The sequence below is a fragment of the Camellia sinensis genome, chromosome 4, assembly GCF_055761805.1.
Source record: "Camellia sinensis isolate YWXY chromosome 4, ASM5576180v1, whole genome shotgun sequence".
Classification (NCBI taxonomy): domain Eukaryota; kingdom Viridiplantae; phylum Streptophyta; class Magnoliopsida; order Ericales; family Theaceae; genus Camellia; species Camellia sinensis.
Genome location: NC_138964.1, coordinates 168,172,408 through 168,192,810, shown reverse-complemented (window position 1 = coordinate 168,192,810; position 20,403 = coordinate 168,172,408). Strand labels below are relative to the sequence as shown.

The 20,403-nt window shown below is 41.3% G+C and overlaps 1 protein-coding gene across 1 annotated transcript in view; it reads left to right on the top strand.

Annotated features, from left to right (window-relative positions):
- Positions 1–14,601, top strand: part of LOC114278303 (ubiquitin carboxyl-terminal hydrolase 3) — a 44,891-nt gene extending 30,290 nt beyond the window's left edge. The window contains exons 4-6 of the mRNA XM_028220329.2: positions 8,140–8,328; positions 8,562–8,743; positions 13,724–14,601. Coding sequence (XP_028076130.1) covers positions 8,140–8,328; positions 8,562–8,743; positions 13,724–14,129 — 777 coding nt within the window. The 3' untranslated portion in view covers positions 14,130–14,601. The remainder of the gene's footprint in view (positions 1–8,139; positions 8,329–8,561; positions 8,744–13,723) is intronic.
- The last annotated feature ends 5,802 nt before the right edge of the window (positions 14,602–20,403 follow it).

Here is a 20,403-nt window from a genome sequence, read left to right as displayed (position 1 = left end):
ACTAACCAACTTGAGTTTGGAGAGAGGAACAAAACAAGAAAATATAAAAATAAAAATAAAATAAAAAGATAGGAGACACTGTATGGTCGTGTCAGACCGTGGTAGAGGACACTGTATGGGTGTGCCATAACGGTGTAGAGGACACTGGATGGTGGTGTCAAACCGATGTAGAAGACAGTTTATGGGGTCATGTCGGACCGTTGTAGCAGACAATGTTCTGACAGTTGTTGTGGCAGTTTACTGAGTCATGCTGGACCCTTGTAGAAACTAACCGGAATCAATGTCGGGACAGTTTACAGAGTCTTGTCGGACCCTTGTAGAAACTAACCGGAATCTATGTCGGGACAGTTTACAGAGTCTTGTCGGACCCTTGAAGGAGCTAACCGGAATCAATGTCGGGACAGTTTACAGAGTCTTGTCGGACCCCTTAAAAAATCGCATTCTTAAAAGGTGCGCCCAATTTTTCAAAAGGCGTGCCATAAAAAGGCGTGCCCAATCCATAAAAAGGCGTGCCATCAAAAGGCGTGCCCAATTCATCAAAAGGTGTGCCGGACATGATGGCGAGGCACGTGGGCGCCTTGGCTTGCGTGCCCGTTTGTCGGCTGGTGGCAAGAGGCACGCGATGCGCGTGGCTGCCTTAGCTATAAGACAGAGACTGAGGCTGAGGCAAAAAAAACTGCGAAAAAACTTCTGAAAAACTTCGTTGTGCTGAGAGAGAGTCTGAAAAACTCTTCGTTGTGCTGAGAGAGAGAGTCTGTAACACTCTGTTGCGAGAGATATTCTGTAACACTCTGTTGCCCAGAAAATGGCCTCGTCCTCGTCTTCCCGTGGACTGCTCACCCTCTTTCCCGACCTCAACGAGTCAACAAGAGAGAGAACTGGTGCGGTGGCACTGGAAACTCAACCAAGCGCTCCGGAGTTTGCTCCGTTGAACTTTCCGATGCGGTCGGTGGAGCAAAGAATGGCAATGCAGTCGGATGTGGAGGCCAATCAGTATACGCTGAAGGCATGTGTGGAAAGTATGACGGCGGTCACAAACTTGTCGAACCGGCTGCAGAGTAGGACAAATGAGGTGCAGCATTTAAACTCCCAGCTGGCTCTGCTCCAACGCATGTATAAGGATGCGCGAGCAGAGATAAGCGTGCTAAGGGCAGAAAACAAGGAGCTGAAGCGGAAGGCCACCGTGATGTTCCGATTTGGAGGGCCGCCATATGCGGCAGTGGAGGAGTATGGGGGAGTGAACGTGCTCGGCGGCGTGGAAAATACGGAGGCAGCACCGTCAAGGGCCGCTCAGGACGGAGGCAAGAAGAAAAGACCGGCGGCAGAGTAGAGAAGAAAATCCTGGCTGTGGATGTGGTTGATTTGTTGCTGTTGTTGGTGTTTTGTTTTTTTTTTTTTTTTTTTTTTTTTTTTTTTTTTTTTTTTTGATGTAAAATTGTGATCGGGGTTGAGCCCCTGAGATGAATAAAATGACAAGGTGGTGGAATGTGGTTGGTGTGATTTTGTGAATGTTGTTTTGTGAATAAGAAAAATAAAAGAAAATAAAACAATGGATAAAGAAAAAAAAAGAAAAAAATTTGTGGATGGGGGATAAGAAAAATAGGTGTGTATGTTTTTTTTTTTTTTTTTTTTTATAATAAAAAATATATATACATATATAGATATATTAAAATAAAAGAAAATGGTGAAATCGTGGGTGGAAGAGAGTAAGGGAAATGAGGGAGATGATTAAAGGGGGTTTGAAAAAGTGGGAAAATGTGATGATAGTGGTGAGTGGAGCATAATGTAGAATAGAAAAGGTGGATATAATAATAAGAAGAAAAGTGAAATGGTGTGCTGTGAAGAATAGATTAGAATAAACATAGATTAGAATAAACATAGACATAGAAAAATAAAAGAAAAGAAAGTGGAGTGGAGTTGGAGGAGAGAGAAAGAGGGTGGCGTGAGGGACATGCCCATGTGAGGCAATTGCTGTAGCAGCAGTGTCTGTGCCAACATTAAGGGCTCATGGACAACCTGTTTAGATTCTGTTTAGATTCAAGAACATAAACTTTTCCAAAAAAAAACCACATAATTTAGTCTTCCACGGCCATGAAGCCCCGTGAATCAGACCCCTTCTTCCCTTTCCCTGTCCTCCTCCGGCTACCAGAGCCGCCGTGATCATGGCGGTAGTAGTTCCCGTCGTTGAAGATCAACGGCAACTCGTTGGCTTCATCGCTGTCGTCTACAGCGGCTATGCGGATGCAAGAGCATCGTTCCAAGGAAGCGAAGAATGCGCTTGCGACTCCATTGACGAGCCACATGGCCACCCCATCGAGCTTTCCGCACCCACCTGGTGAGCCATGGGTTGGGGGAGACTGGACCCTGGGCTCCACTGGGTTGGCTCTGAGGTTGCAGAAGCTTGTGCAACTGGTGGATGTTGTAGCTGCCATGAATTGTGAAGAGAGAGAGAGAAATGGTTGCTTACTCACAGGTAACGATCAACGCAGAAAGCGAGTGGCAAATGCATATTTTGCACTGTTTATGGTTGCTTACTCACAGGTAATGATCAACTATTCCAAGTCTCAACCAATCTTTTATTTATACCAAACAAGCCTTCACTAGTAACTTGATTTTTCACACAGTTGTAGGGTTGCAATTCGGTAGCAGGATTTGAAGTAAACAGCAACTCATGAATGGCTAATCAACCCTGCAGGCCAATGATACCAGGGCTGTTAAAAAAACTCCAGCGGGCAGCGAGGGCATGGTTGCCGGCCGACTGCCCGCCGGAAAGAAAGAAATATAGGCCTAAATCTTATCGCTCTGATACCATGTTAAAAATGATATATTATTGATTGATATCTGATGTGTTGTATTGATCTATTACAAGATTGATTACAACTCCTATATATAGAAGAGAAGGTGGTAGTAGGTGTAGTGTAGTGGAGGTGGTAGGTGAAGTGGGTGCTAGTGGAGATGGTAGGTGGAGGAGTAAATTGGTAAATTCTAACAGAGAAGAAAAGAGGGGAAAGAAGAAGAGGGCCACAGCCCTAGCACAATAGGCCACATCCAAAAACTCAATATCTCATTAATTCGAAAGCTAATGATTACAATGCAAATACCTAATATTTATAGGCTAGAAAACCTAACCAAAATAGGAAACTAAATCCTAATAGAATAAGAAAGCTAATATTAATAAAACTCCTTACTAAAATAAAACACCTAATTAAATCATAATTAAAATAAATAAAAAGAACTGAATAAAATAATAAATCTTGAAGACAAATCTCCATGTGTGCATGTTCCACATCACATGGCTTTGGAGGTTTGGAGGATAATAATGTAACTTCAGTAGGGTGATAATATCTGTGGGTATAGATATTCACTTCCCCTACGTGGATGGCCACGTCATCTCCACATCGACCTCTCCTAGTGATATGGTGTTGTGTCAGCTTTGGAGGTTGCACTTGGGTTAATAACATATCTCCAAATGCACCCACATCTCTTTCTTGATGTCCAAAGATGGAAGAGATTGCCTTACTTCACTTAACTCAACCAAGATCTTCCCAAGTAAGCGATCTCCAACATTGTTATCTCCATGACTTCTCCAGGATTGTTGACAAATATAAACGATCACACCTGGTGATCATATATTCACCTAACATTTAAACTCTCAGAACAAGTTACCTTGGTTGGGAGTATGACCTAGAATCTCCACCCGAGATCATTGGAGGATTGTGACTTGGAGGCTAGATTCAATGGATTGTCAAGCGTGCTTGACTCACCCTGTTGGAGTGGTCCCCTTTGACCAGCCTTAAAGGGAAAGAGAGGTGTTGACCAAGAGGCATTTGATACCCTTGATACCATGGCATGTCATTTGTCAGCCAAGGAAAGCATAGGGTGACAGAGATTTCCATGTCTGGAGATCCCTAGTAAGGGGATCTCATGTTAAGAGATCCCCAGGTTGAGAGATCCCAAGACAAGAGATACCAATTACAGGGCTAAGGGGATATCAGGTTATCTGTCCCCTTTAAGTTGACTTCAACGGCCCAACTTCCCCATAAAAGGGATCCTCTCCATGCATCAATGGAGCACAATTGTTCATCCCTCTCTCCGGTAAACAAAAGCTCGATGCTCTCTCTCTACTGCCATCCTCTCTCTCTTAGTGTTGCCCCTGGCCCACCGCCTCTGGTTGTCCTTTGTGTAAAATTTGATGTATATTATTGATTGATGTTTTGATGATGTATATTACAAATGGTGAGTGGCTCATTATATAGGAGAGGGTGAGTGTAGTAGGTGAGGAGTAGGTGAGTGTAGTAGGTGAGTGTGTGGTAGGTGATGGTAAGTGTGTGGTAGGTGATGGTAAATTTTAACAGCCCCCCGCAAACTCAAGGAGGATAGGAACTAACCAACTTGAGTTTGGAGAGAGTAACAAAACAAGAAAATACATAGAAATAAAAGAGGATAGGAGACACTGTATGGTCGTGTCAGACCGTTGGTGAAGACACTGTATGGTGGTGTCATATCGTTGTAGAGGACACTGTATGGGGGTGTCATAACGTTGTAGAGGACACTGTATGGTGGTGTCATAACGGTGTAGAGGACACTGGATGGCGGTGTCAGACCGATGTAGAAGACAGTTTATGGGGTCATGTCGGACCGTTGTAGCAGACACAGTGTGGTCGTGTCAGACCGTTGTAGAAGACGATGCGCGTGGCTGCCTCGGCTATTTAACCACGACGGAGCTTGAGGCCGAGACAGAGGCAAAAAACCTGTGAAATCCGCTGAAAAACTCTTCGTTGTGCTGAGAGAGAGAGTCTGTAACACTCTGTTGCGAGAGATATTCGGTAACACTCTGTTGTCCAGAAAACGGCCTCTTCGTCCCGCCCTCTGCTTACGCTCTTTCCCGACCTCAACGAGTCCACAAGAGAGATAATTGGTGCGGTGTCCCGTGAACCTCAACCAAACACCACTGGGTTTGCTCCGTTGAACTTTCCGATGCAGTCGGTGGAGCAAAAAATGGCAGTGCAAACGGATGTGGAGGCTAATCAGTATACTTTGAAGGCATGTGTGGAGTCCATGACGGCGGTCACAAACTTGTCGCACCGGCTGCAGAGTAGGACAAATGAGGTGCAGCAGTTAAACTCCCAGCTGGTTCTGCTCCAATGCATGTATAAGGATGCGCGAGCAGAGAAGCGTGCTAAGGGCAGAAAACAAGGAGCTGAAGCGGAAGGCCACCGTGATGTTCCGATTTGGAGGGCCGCCATATGCTGCAGTGGAGGAGCAGGGAGTAGTGATTATGCCCAGTGGAGTGGGAAACACGGAGGCAACACCGGCAAAGGCTGCCCAGGACGGAGGCAAGAAGAAAAGGCCGGCGGAATAAGCGAAGAAGTGAGGTCGGTTGGTGGCCGGCTGCAGAAAAGAAAACAAATTGTTTTGTTTGTTGTGGTTGTTGTTTGTTTGTTTGTTTGTTTGTTTGTTTTTTTTTTTTTTTTTTTTTTTTTTTTTTTTTTGTTTTGATGTAAAATGGTGATCGGGGTGAGCCCCTGATATGAATAAAATATGAGTGTTGGGCAAAGTTGTAAATTGTTTGTTTGTTTGTTTGTTTTTTTTTTTTTTTGTTTTGTATGTTTAATGGGACGTGTGCCCCTCTTTACAAAACAAAAACAATAAAATAAAAGAAAATAATAAAAAAAGAGATATATATATATATATATATGGGGTAGGGAAAAGATGGGTTTTAAAAAATAGTGGGTATGGGAAAGATGTGGTGGAAGTGATGATTATGTTGTTTTTTTTTTTTTTTTTTTTTTTTTTTTTTTGTTCTGTCAGTGAGCACATGGATTTGGAAGAATGGGTGGATAATAAAAAAGAAAAAGAAAGGGAGCATGGTGGGTATGTGAAGTAGGTAATAAAATAAAAGTGGGTTTTGTGTGTGTGTGTGTGTGTGTGGCCCTTGTAAAGAAAAGAAAAGTGGGAAATCACATGGGTGTTGTGTGTGTGTGTGTGTGTGTGTGTGTGTGTGTGTGTGTGTGTGAATATGATAAAATGTCAGACAAATTTGGCTGAGTAGAAATAGTGGTGGTACAAGAATCATCCATATCATCTTCTGATAGAAACGTAGGGAGGGAGCCATGGAAGGCCCTAAGCCAATGAGATCGATTGGGTAAGACCTAAAGGAGCCGAGATGCAAGGGAAGCCATTTGAAGGAGAAGACATTGGGGCTCTAGAGAGAGGTGGAAGTACAGGAAGAAGGGTTGAGGAGGTGGTCATGGCTTTTTGACATTTCAGAGAAACCTTGGTAAATCTGAAGAAAAATGAACCTTGATTCGATTGAACAAATCTTCAGAAATTGAAAGAACTATACAAGATCACGAACAAACCAGTTGATGGCAGGAGACGATCTCGCCAGCGTTCTGCTTCTTCTCCGCGACGAAGCGGCTCCAGAGTTTGTATGGGTTCGACTTATCGAGTAAGTTTTGGTAGAGCTGCGTCACGGCGAAGGTCCACCGTGACACGACGGCCGCCGGAGACGAAGACGAGAGATCGAGAATTGGCGATTGCTGTTGGCGTTGGGGTCTGAAGATGAGTCGCGAAGATGAGTCAAGGAGCACCAGCTGGAGCGAAGGGGAAGAAGAAGGGAGCGATGTTCGTGATCGACTGTGCGAAGCCGGTGGAGGATAAGATCATGGAGATCGCATCACTGGAAAAGTTCCTCCAGGAAAGAATCAAGATCGGCGGGTCAGAGGGAAGAGAGTTGGAAGATGCAGGAAACTGAAGGTATGTGTAGAAAATTTTAACGGACTAGGTTGAGGTCCGGCGGGCGGCCAAGGCGAGGTTGCCACCCGCCAGTGAAGCGAAAAATACTAGGTTCTAAACCTGCTCTGATACCATGTAAAATTTGATGTATATTATTGATTGATGTTTTGATGATGTATATTACAAATGGTGAGTGGCTCATTATATAGGAGAGGGTGAGTGTAGTAGGTGAGGAGTAGGTGAGTGTAGTAGGTGAGTGTGTGGTAGGTGATGGTAAGTGTGTGGTAGGTGATGGTAAATTTTAACACTTTGCCATCTGAGTGCTTACCATCTTCCCATATCACCTTGTCCTGGCCATCCTAGACACCATCATCTACAATATATAGGCAATGGGAACCTGCTAATGTGGGATCATCAAAATTGGCAGGGCTTCATTGGTATCTCCAGTGCTAGGACTTGGGAAGTTTTTCCAGGATGAGTCAATATTTCTTGGTTGGACTCAATGTATGGATGTGTTTCCTCTCCAAATTAGACAACTTTGTTTGTCCGGCTGTCATCATGCATAGAATCCCAACTTTTGTACTTCGTATTTGTTTCACACATGCTGAATCAAACTATTAGAATATTTACTAACCTATTGTTGAATGGGATTCATGCTCAGGCTTTTTGACTTAATGCTATGTTGAGCTCAGTAATGACTTCAAAAAGAGAAGGGAATAGACAAAGTATTTAATTTCAATGAATTACAAGGCCTCCAACCTTGTAGATTGATGCCCATCCATGTCTCCCCTTCTCCTTGTTCTTTTACTTCCTTCTTATTGCTATGATTTTTATCTCACCAAACCTTATAATCCTTGATTTCTAGATTTAATAAATATTTCTTCTTCATATTTGACAGGGAAATTGATTTAAATGGGAAAGCTGAGTTCCTTCAAATATATTGAAATAAACATGATAAAGTTTACCTTCTTTTTATAATACATAAATTGAGGAAATTTAACAAAAATAAAATTTGAACTGGTAAAATGTTTGACTTCATTATATGAACATGGAAAGAAGCTTTTGAAGAAAATAAATCTTCTAAATCAATTACAGAACAATTGCATTGCCCATGTAAAATTTTCATCTTGATTGATGGTTGTCCAATAGTGTGCACTGCCAGATTTCCCTTTATTTTTATAGAATTGGAAAGAAGTGTTTTTTATTTTTGTTTTTTATTTGTTTTTTTTTTATAATTTTATTTATTTGTTTATTTTAGTTTGGGTGGGTGGGGCATTTCAGGCTTTAGGCAACTGAGGTTGCATGATTTATCAGCTTTTCAGCTTGGCATATAGCTATGTTTGTACCATTTTGTCTGCTCATGTGATATGAGAAGCAGACCATCTTCCTCTTTCTGTGTAGGATGCCCATGAATTTTTAAACTATTTGCTGAATGAGCTTGTTGACATATTGGAGAAAGAGTCCCATGCTGCAAAGAGTGATCCAGAAACTTCATCACCATCTGAAATGGTTGCAAATGGCCCAACTACTATTCATGCCAATGGTGCTCAAAAAGAGCCTCTTGTCACTTGGGTGCACAAAAATTTTCAGGTAACTTCTCTTTTCCATATATTTGACCTCTGCAATGATGCTCATGATATATCATGTGGGGTTGAATGCAATTTATGAACTGCAGATCAATTTAGAAGGTTCAGTTGCTGGACATTTAATAAACGAAATACCACTACTGTTTTCTTGGTTGCTTGCTACATTGCATTATGTTATTATTATTTTTGTTTGCATTATTCCTCAAGAATCTAACTTCTCTGACGGCTGACGTTCAGGGTATACTCACAAACGAAACAAGGTGCCTGCGTTGTGAGACAGTAACAGCGAGGGACGAAACCTTTCTTGACTTGAGCCTTGATATTGAACAGAACAGTTCCATAACGAGCTGTTTGAAAAACTTTAGTTCCACAGAGACTCTAAATGCTGAAGACAAATTCTTTTGCGATAAGTGTTGCAGGTTGGTGGCATTTGCTCAATTCTTTGTTGGTGTATTTGTCGCAATTCATTGTCGTTGATAACCTTAGTATTGGTTACTCTCTCTGTCCCATTTTGTTTCCTGACAAGTCTATCCCCCCGTCCACTCCACGGCTCTTCCTCTCCCACCGTGGCACATCTTCTGGGATTGGTTGTTGCATGCCATACTGCCTGAGGCAACGATCAGGGAGGTGTCTTTCTGCTTTGTCAAAACAAATCAACATAGTCTTTGACCTCCCAAGAATTAGATTATTCTTTGTTTCTTCTGGTATAACATTATTAATATCAGCATACCATGTAAAATAAATTGATGTATATTATTGATTGATGTATTACAAGATTGATTTAATTACAATTCCTATACAATCTATATATAGAAGAAAATGTGGTAGTAGGTGTAGTGGAGGTGATAGTGGGTTAGGTGAAGTGGAGTGTGTGGTGAAGTGGAGGTAGGTGAAGTGGAGTGTGTAGTGGAGTAGGTGAAGGTAAAGATGGGAAATTCTAACATATGTAAAATAAATTGATGTATATTATTGATTGATGTATTACAAGATTGATTTAATTACAATTCCTATACAATCTATATATAGAAGAAAATGTGGTAGTAGGTGTAGTGGAGGTGATAGTGGGTTAGGTGAAGTGGAGTGTGTGGTGAAGTGGAGGTAGGTGAAGTGGAGTGTGTAGTGGAGTAGGTGAAGGTAAAGATGGGAAATTCTAACAGCCCCCCGCAAACTCAAGGAGGAGAGAAACTAACCAACTTGAGTTTGGAGAGAGTAACAAAACAAGAAAATACATAAAAATAAAAAAGGATAGGAGACACTGTATGGTCGTGTCAGACCGTTGGTGAAGACACTGTATGGGGTGTCATAACGTTGTAGAGGACACTGTATGGTGGTGTCAGACCGATGTAGAAGACAGTTTACGGGGTCATGTCGGACCGTTGTAACAGACACTGTTGTGACAGTTTACGGAGTCTTGCTGGACCCTTGTAGAAACTAACCGGAATCAATGTCGGGACAGTTTACAGAGTCTTGTCGGACCCATAAAGGAGCTAACCGGAATCAATGTCGGGACAGTTTACAGAGTCTTGTCGGACCCATGTAGAAACTAACCGGAATCTATGTCGGGACAGTTTATAGGGTCATGTCGGACCGTTGGAAAAGTTGCACCCTCAAAAGGTGTGCCCAATTTTTCAAAAGGCGTGCCATCAAAAGGCGTGCCCACTTTATCAAAAGATGTGCCATGAAAAGGCGTGCCAGTTTGTCGGGCGTCAAGAGGCGCGCGATGCGCGTGGCTGGCCCTGGCTATTTAAAACAAGGTTGAGGCGAAGGCTGTGCATACTAGTCTGAAACCTCTGAACGCTCGGAGAGCTTGTCTCTGCAAATCTTGAAACACCCGGTAACCAACCTTTCTCTGAAACACTTAGCAACCCAAAAACATGGCCTCTTCTTCCCGTCCAGCTACCCAGAACCTGCTCACGCTCTTTCCAGAACTGAACGAGCCCACAAGAGAAATAACTGGTGCGGTGGCCAGTGAACCTCAACCAAACACCTCTGGTTTTGCTCCATTGAACTTTCCGATGCGGTCGGTGGAGCAAAAAATGGCGGTGCAAACTGATATTGAGGCTAATCAGTATACTCTGAAGGCATGTGTGGAAAGCATGACGGCGGTCACAAATTTGTCGAACCGGCTACAGAGTAGGACAAATGAGGTGCAGCATTTAAATTCCCAGCTGGCTCTGCTCCAACGCATGTATAAGGATGCGCGAGCAGAGATAAGCGTGCTAAAGACGGAAAACAAGGAGCTGAAGCGGAAGGCCACCGTGATGTTCCGATTTGGAGGTCCACCATACGCTGTAGTGGAGGAGCAGGGAGGAGGCAACTTGCTTGGTGGTCTAGGAAGCACGGAGGCAACACCGTCAAGGGCCGGCCAGGACGGAGGCAAAAAGAAGAGACCTGCAGTAGAGTAGAGAAGGGAAAAGAAAAATCCCTCCTGGTGGAGTGATTGTTTTTTTTTTTTTTTTTTTTTGTGGTTTTGGAGTTGTGGTGGAAAATGGTGATCGGGGTGAGCCCGACATGAATAAAAGGAGTTTGGTGTGCAGTTCTTCGTCCGCTTCTTTTTTTTTTTTTTTTTTTTTTTTTTAAACTGTTGGTGTTGGGTTGTTGTGGTTGTGGATAATAATAATAATAATAATAAATAGAAAGTGGGCAAAATGATGTGTGTCGCCGGTGCTCAATAAGCTTTACAGCTGTTCAAGGGCGTGGGTTCATATCCCACTCTCAACACCAGAGAATTAATTATTTATCACAGCGGCTTTTGATAACATCCAGGCCAATCTGAGTTGGATCCGTGTGTAAATGGAGAGAGAACAGCATGTGTAAATATGGGACTTTGTTGTTTGAGAGAGAGAGAGAGAGGGGACAAGTCACATGCGTTTTTTTTTTTTTTTTTTTTTTTTTTTTTTTTTTTTTTTCATCAAACCCACTAGAATTGGATGCTCCATCAAAGCAAACAGCATATCACTTTCCTGAGACGAAGATGCTGAGCCAACAGAAAATGGAACTCCGCCAACATATATCATGATTCTGATCGATTTTAGAGAGAGAAAGCTGCAGACGAAGAACAGAGATTTACAAGGACAAGGAGAGAGATCCGAGCCACGTGTCGATGCAGGCGACATGGAATCCGTGGCCGCACGGAGGAAGCAAGCGGCACTCGCCGAGCTTGGAGTTGGCGGAGGAGGAGTAGGTGCTGCGGCGGAGCCAGGCGCATCGGGCCACGGCAATGAAGCCGACGACGCAGATTAGGGCGCAGAGTAGGGCGGCGAGGATGACGACGAAGTCCGACTCGACGGCTACGGCCTCCGGGGGTTGCGCCGCCGCAGTGGCGTTTTGGTGGTTGCTGATGACCTCCAAACATTGAACAAAAATTTACAGTCTATTGTTGGTGCAGACAACCCGGTTTTGATGTCTGCCGCTGAATAGATTTTCAGTGCCGGTGGGAAGAGGATGAGGCCAGCTTTGGTGTTACTAGTGTCAAGAGCAACAGCAGAAATTGCAGGCTTGACGGAACTTACCAAAGAACATAGGCGCTTGGCAGAGATTATTGAGATGATCCATACTGCAAGCTTGATTCATGATGACGTATTAGATGAAAGTGACATGCGCAGAGGAAAAGAAGCTGTTCACCAACTTTTTGGTACAAGAGTGGCTGAGGAAGAGGAAGATGAAGATGAGCTGAACCCGCCGAGGTATGGAGGTTTTGCTCTGGCGAGGTATGTGTAAACAAAAATCTTAGCGGACTAGGTTGAGGTCCGGCGTCCGGCGTCCGGCGGGCGGCTAAGGTGAGATTACCGCCCGCCGGGGAAGCGAAAATAGTAGGTTCTAAACCTGCTCTGATACCATGTAAAATAAATTGATGTATATTATTGATTGATGTATTACAAGATTGATTTAATTACAATTCCTATACAATCTATATATAGAAGAAAATGTGGTAGTAGGTGTAGTGGAGGTGATAGTGGGTTAGGTGAAGTGGAGTGTGTGGTGAAGTGGAGGTAGGTGAAGTGGAGTGTGTAGTGGAGTAGGTGAAGGTAAAGATGGGAAATTCTAACAGTCCACCTTTCCATTTTCGTCCGTCCCAAAATATTTGTCCGCCTTCTATTTTGGGATATACTAATTTTTGTTAGATTTCCAAAATTGCCCACTATAAATTATTATAAACACATGTTAAAATTTAAATAGAAGGGCAATGGTGGGAGGGGGAGGACGATAGTTTGGGGAGTTTTAGGGACTAAAGGTGTTTTTTCAGCCTCGTCTTTTTACTTGTCCTTGTGTGACGGTGGTGGAGGGGGAGTTTTCCCTTGGCGCGGTGTGTGGGTTTCTGGTGTTCTATCGAAGGTGGTTTTCTTTGCGTGGGCAATAGCTTTTGGTAGGATCTTGACTATTGATAATCTGATCTGTCGCCATCATATTTTGGTTAATTAGTGTTACATGTGTTGTGCGGATGCGGAAACAGTGGACCATTTGCTGCTCCATTGCCCATTTGCTTCTCGTTTGTGGGTGCTTGTTTTCTGTCTGTTTGGTGTGGTCTGTGTTCAACCAAGGCAGGTCATGGATGTGTTGCGTTGTTGGGGGGTGGTCCAGTTGTGAAGCGGCGGTGGAAGGCTTGGTTGATAGCACCTTTGTGTTTGATGTGGTCAGTTTGGCTAGAGCGGAGTCGTCGGATTTTTCAGGGTAGTGCTCAATCCATTGCATGTTTAGAGGCTTGGTTTTTGGGTGTTTTGTACAGCTGGGTGTCAGAAATGGTGAATCCAAATTTATTTGTTCTGTTAGACTTTGTTGATGATATAGTTGGTGAGCCCCCCTGTTTTGCGGGGTTTGGTTTTGTATTCTTTTGGCATCTTCTTGATTCTATGGTAATAAAATTTCATTTATCAAAACAAAAAAAATTGAATTAAAATGTAATGATTGCATGTCTCCTTAATAAGTTGGGTTTTTTATAATAGACAAACAGATTGGGACGGAGGGAGTATATTTTTAGCTTTTGGTCTTTTTTCTGCCTTCTTTTTTAATGGGAAAGTGTACTTGATGTTCTCATGTTAGTTCTTATGCAAGGGCATAGCTAACCATTGGTAATGACATGATAGCCTAGATGTGTCAAGCTTTTGAGGTATCCAAACAGCCATTTACAGCCTTTCAAATGGGTTGATAGCATAGATGTGTCCAGCTTTTGAGGTATCCAAACAGCCATTTACAGCCTTTCAAATGGGTTGCTTTTTTGCCGTCACTGGATGTTAGATGAGTTACATGCACGACGTCATTTTTAGAAACAAGACTATTGAAATTGTTGAGCATCTTTTTGTCATTCATGTCTTTGTAGAATGTTTATATATTTCATAAGCTGGCTGCAAAAATAGATGTAAGTCAGATAACTGAGCTTAGTGTCTTGTTTCATAATGTAGTTTGCAAGAGGCGCAGAAGAGAATGAAGATAAAAAAACCACCTCACATTCTGGTGATCCATCTAAAGCGGTTCAAGTATATTGAGCAGCTGGGCCGGTACAAGAAGTTGTCTTACCGTGTTGTATTCCCTCTTGAGCTGAAGCTGAGCAATACAGTGGAAGATGCAGATGCCGAGTATTCCCTGTTCGCGGTGGTTGTTCATGTTGGGAGTGGACCCAACCACGGACACTATGTCAGCCTTGTGAAAAGCCATAATCATTGGTTGTTCTTTGATGATGACAACGTGGAGATGATTGATGAGTCTGCTGTGCAGACTTTCTTTGGTTCAGCACAGGAGTATTCTAGTAATACAGATCATGGCTACATCCTGTTCTATGAAAGACTTGCTGCTGGTCCCACAAGCTGAATAGAGGAGAAAGATCATTTTATTACGAGTTTTTTAACTCATTTTTACTCTGATTTCCATGTTTATTGCCGTTTTTACCTTTCCTTTTTTCCCCCCTCCTTGCATCTTGTGGGGAGTTCTGATGTTTCTAGTCAGGTGAGATGAAATGTGAAGAAATATGTACACTTAGTTGGTTGCCCTGTACAGTGGATGGTGGAAGCGCACTAGTCGCTATCCTTGGTTTTTTTTCAACAATAAGGTGACCAAAAAAAATTTGTAGTGCATATGGTGGTGGTGGGGTGAGAATTTAGTGGCTGAGAATGTTTTACTTGCAATAGGAATCCAAGGAGATCCAAAATATACCTGCATATTGTTCATTGGTGGTGTGGAATGGAAGGTGTGTTACAACATTTGATATCAAGATTTTGTAATTGTATACGGATTTTGGCTATCTAAACCACATTTCTATCTATACCTAAAGATTTGCTTCTGATATCAAGCTTTCGTATTTTCAACAGCTCCAGCAGATATTTGACCACTTGATTTGTGCCTTCCTCCCAAATTCACTGGTTTAGTAGTGTGTAATAATTCACTGGTTTATTGATTACTCTTAGGACATGTTTGGTTGGGTGAATTAGAGCATGGAATTGAGAGTATTAATCCGTGGGCCCAATTATCCTATGTTTGTTTTAACGTTTTAGTTTAGGATTATTAATCCAATGGATAATTAATCCAACAAATTTGTAGGATTATTAGTAATGGGGTAGGGGTGAGATTATTAATCTAATGAATATTAATTTAATTGGATAGTGAATACCACATTAATTTAATAGAATTATTAATATTTCACTATTAATTTTATGAATCAAATATGACCTTAAGGTTGTAGGTTTGAGCCGAGGGCAATCACATATTATTATTATGTTAGGTTAGGTCTCTTCTCTACTCATTTTCTCTTAGACTTCATTTAATGGAAACTAAACTAAACTGGGTGTACGAGTTTTCTGCAACTCTTTGATGGTGGCTTGTGGTTTCCTTTTAAAATTCTGAGTCTGGATTGTCATTGTTATTGTAGTTTGTATTTAGAGTTTAAAAATAAAATAAGATAAAGAGCTGAAATTTTTATATCAGAGGAAGATCTAATGTTGTTAACAGCAGTACATGGATTGATGTTTTATGTCTTTTCCTAACGCTATTAATGCCATAACGAGTTTTTCGGCTCGATAATATCTTTTAAATAACTATTTATTTATAAAAATACTGCACTTTTATAACCATTTGTGTAAAGAGAAACGTTAAAGATTTACAATTTGAATTTCGCAATTTATCAACAATGACATGACAATAGAGTTAGATCTTATATGATTAACTTTATAGCAAATAAAAAATTAGCACATAAACTGTCATGTTATTATTGATAAAATTATGAATCTCATTCTTTTTTCATGAGCAAAAATACGGCACTTCCATAAATATATGTTCATACAATATATCATCACCTACCACCTCCACTCAACTCACCTACCACACACACTCACCTACTTCCCAATCCTCTCCTATATAATTAGTACCTCACCATCTGTAATTTACACATCAAAACATCCATCAATCAATCAATAATACATCAGTTTATTTTACATGGTATCAGAGCAAGGTTAAGAACCTAATATTTTCGTTCCACCGGCGGGCGGCAATCTCGCCTTGGCCGCCCGCCGAACAAACCCAGCAGCTCACACACACACCCATCACCTCTCCCTCTCGACCACTAGCTCCTTCTGTTGTGCCCATTGATTAACTGGAATGCTAACCTTCAATATGTTTGTTACCAGAAAAGCATTAATGGGTTGGTCAAAGTTCATAGGCCAAGTAGCTATAGGCACTCCCATGGAAATACTCTCCAAGCATGAATCCCAAAATTTGTAAGTGACTCATGAACCCACCTGTTGATGGTTGTCCCAAAATTTGTAGTTGAGGTGCCCAATCTCTCACCACCATTCCAACTTCTTTCATTCTCTCTTCATACCCTTCTGGCAGTTCCATCTCTCTTGACATCTTCTAAAAAATGGATCCCTCACCTGCATGTCTGAACACCCAGATGAACTTCTGCTCACTTTGTTCTAACCCAAATGCAAGCTCTTTGATTTGTTCGTATGTCATTGAAGTTGTCGATCCGAACGAAACATACAACACAGAATCACCACCAACAGAAACTTCACCTGAATCTGGCTGTGGTCTGCCAGGATCTCCACCACCACCCGCCGAGCCCATATTCCCGATCCAGACACCATTGCTTCGAGTTCTCTTTGCAAGTATGGGACTCTGTTGTTCAAAGCGAAAGACCGGAGAAATCCCAATCTCATCTTCACCAGACTCTGTTCCCGAATATCATCCTATACCCATACGATCATTAGAGTCAACACCCCCAAAACCAGCCCCATCTCTTCCTTTTCCAAAACGTGCTGCTTCTTCGTCTTTTTTTCCAACCCATAGGTCCCAATTCTCTCTCTCCTTTTTTCCAACATAATCATCCATCCCAACACACGCACATGCATAAAGAAACCCATTTTCTTTTTTTATTATTCCAACAACACCACTTTCACACCACACCGTCATCCCACTATCCCTTTTATTTATTTTATTTTATTTTATTTAAAAAAAAAAAAAAAAAAAAACCAAATTTATACAGATTTGCACAACAACTTAGTTTTATTTATCTTAGGGATCAACCCTGATTACAGTTATCCACAACAAAAAAAAAAAAAAAAAAAAAAAACAAAAACAAAACAACCACATCCACAAGCAGGATTTTTTTTCTCTACTCTGCCGCAGGTCTCTTCTTCTTGCCTCCGTCTTGGACAGTCCTTGACGGTGCTGCATCTGTGTTTTCCACGCCGCCCAGCACGTTCACTCCCCCATACTCTTCCACTGCAGCATATGGCGGCCCTCCAAATCGGAACATCACGGTGGCCTTCCGCTTCAGCTCCTTGTTTTCTGCCCTTAGCACGCTTATCTCTGCTCGCGCATCCTTATACATGCGTTGGAGCAGAGCCAGCTGGGAGTTTAAATGCTGCACCTCATTTGTCCTACTCTGCAGCCGGTTCGACAAGTTTGTCACTGCCGTCATGCTTTCCACGCATGCCTTCAAAGTATACTGGTTGGCCTCCACATCTGACTGCACTGCCATTTTTTGCTCCACCGACCGCATCGGAAAGTTCAATGGAGCAAAACCAGAGGTGTTTGGTTGAGGTTCACTGGCCAACGCACCAGTTATTTCTCTTGTGGGCTCGTTCAGTTCTGGAAAGAGCGTGAGCAGGTTCTGGGTAGCTGGACGGGAAGAAGAGGCCATGTTTTGGGTTGCTCAGTGTTTCAGCGCAGGGTTTCAAGAGTGTTTCAGACTGCCAAAATTTCAGAGGTTTCAGAATGGTATGCCTCAGCCTCAGCCTTCGTCTTGGTTAAATAGCCGAGGCAGCCACGCGCATCGCGCGCCTCTTGCCACCAGCCGACAAACGGGCACGCAAGCCAAGGCGCCCACGTGCCTCGCCATCATGTCCGGCACACCTTTTGATGAATTGGGCACGCCTTTTGATGGCACGCCTTTTGAGGGTGCAACTTTTTCAACGGTCCGACATGACCCCATAAACTATCCCGACATTTGATTCCGGTTAGCCTTTTACAACGGTCCGACATGACCCCATAAACTGTCCCGACATTTGATTCCGGTTAGCATTTTCAACGGTCCGACATGACCCTATAAACTGTCCCGACATTTGATTCCGGTTAGCTTTTCCAACGGTCCGACAAGACCCCATAAACTGTCCCGACATTGATTCCGGTTAGCATCCAGTGTCCTCTACCACGTTATGACACCACCCTCCAGTGTCCTCTACACCGTTATGACACCGCCATCCAGTGTCCTCTACAACGTTATGACACCACCATCCAGTGTCCTCTACACCGTTATGGCACACCCATCCAGTGTCCTCTACCACGTTATGGCACCACCTTTCAGAGTCTTCACCAACGGTCTGACACGATCATACAGTGTCCCCTATCTTTTTTTATTTTTATTTTTATGTATTTTCTTATTTTTATGTATTTTCTTGTTTTGTTACTCTCTCCAAACTCAAGTTGGTTAGTTTCTATCCTCCTTGAGTTTGCGGGGGGCTGTTAGAATATATCATCACCTACCACCTCCACTCAACTCACCTACCACACACACTCACCTACTTCCCAATCCTCTCCTATATAATTAGTACCTCACCATCTGTAATTTACACATCAAAACATCCATCAATCAATCAATAATACATCAGTTTATTTTACAGTTACACTTGTATGAATATAGTATTATCTTCTAAAATCGGAACATGACGGTACAATTTCAGATTAAAAAAATTCCTTTTTTTTTTTTTTGACTCTCGCAAATATTAGGATGACAATTTTGAACCTGTGAGCTTGTTATGGATTTAAATAGTAGCAACCCCATGCTCCCATCAAGGGAGGTAGACTAATAATGAAATTGCAAAGTTCAACCTGCAATTGTCTTGATGAAATCCAGAGACTCCACCTACAATTTCAACCAAATTAAAATCATGTCTGAGTGAAATCTGGTGGGAAAGAAAAGAAAAGAAAAGGAAAGAAAAAGAAACGTAAAGAGAGTTCAACATGAGATTTCACCCATAGTTCAATCATCGGCTGAACTTGAAGTCTTTTTTTTTGTGAAATCTTGAATTGAAGTCATTTAGAAAGTGCTACTACATTTTTCATATAGCTTCAAATAAAAATAATAAAAAATTAATAGTTATTCAAAATATATGAGTTTTTTTGTTTTTGTTTTGTTTTTGTTTATATATATAGCCAAAAAGCTCCTATAATAAGAGGGGAACCAAATAAATTACGCAATGATGGGTGCAACTCACTCTGTGAGGGTGCAATTTTGAGTCGGATGATTCTACTTATATTACTAGTTTACCTCTTTACGCTTTCCGTATGAGATTGGAGTGATTCTACTTATATCACTAGTTTATCTCTTTACACCCTCCATCTCATTACACTACTAAAAAAATGTGATTCTCATTACCCCTATTACACTACCGAAACTAACCCTAAACATAAAAACTCTTCAAAAAAAATTCAATTTTGTCTCTTTACACCGATAGCTTTTGATAATACAATGCTAAAGAATTTGAATTAATCTAGTGCCGTGGTACCAGACAAACTAATTTTTTTTAGCCATTTGTTGTTCAATTGGATGATTTTACTTTACTTTAACAAAAAATTAATCGGAGCCCATTTATAGAGTGTCTGTTCAGTGATACGTTATTATACAAATTAGATTACTCCAGTATCATATTGCTGAACTAAAATAACTTCGTCAAGCCATCTATCACTTTATGTGCGTTGTAGATTGTCTTTATTGTTGTCGCATTAAAAACATCCTTTCATTTCAATGTAATCAATATCTCTTTTGGTTACACTATGCTTTTTGGCATGTCAATTAATAAGGATGTTTCCTCTTCAGATAATCTACTAACAAATGAGTACCCTTCAAGATGTTTAGCAGCCGGATGATTGTACTTGTATTGTTACAATGAATAGAAGTATAATCATTCCAAGCAAAAAACACAAAAAATAAATTTAACAAAATGAAACTGAAAATGCACGATAATGAATAACTAAACAAATTAAAAATGTTCAGCCTTAGGTTACTGGAAATCTATCTTTTATTTGGCAGTTGGTTACCGAACATATATTTTTGTTCGACAATGTGATTCCAGACTATTTTATTTTGTTTGATTTTAACACACCGAACAAAAGTCGAAGAATTCCATCAAAAAACGAAACGAAAACCTATCAAACAAATAGAAAAAAAACTCACAATTTCATTTTTTTGATGGTTTTTCATCACCGTTTATTCATTCATTACTTTCTTCTATGATCAAAACACTATGATTCTCACTTTTTGAAAAAAGATATGTAGTGGAGAAGAAAAACTAAGGGAAGAATAGCAATAGAGATTGAAGAACAATGGGTGTAAGAAGATAATAAAATATATTTAATTTTAGTCTTTTGTCCTTAAAAGTAATTTCACACATGGATAAAATTGAAAAAAAAAAAAAAGAAAAAAAATCTGATAGAGCGATTCTACTTACACTGCTAGTTTACCTCTTTACACCTTTCAGTGATTCTACTTACACCACTAGTTTATTTCTTTACACCCTTCATATGCTTTTTTTTTTTTTTTCCTTCAATTGTAACTATGTGTGAAATTACTTTTAAAGATAAAAGACTAAAA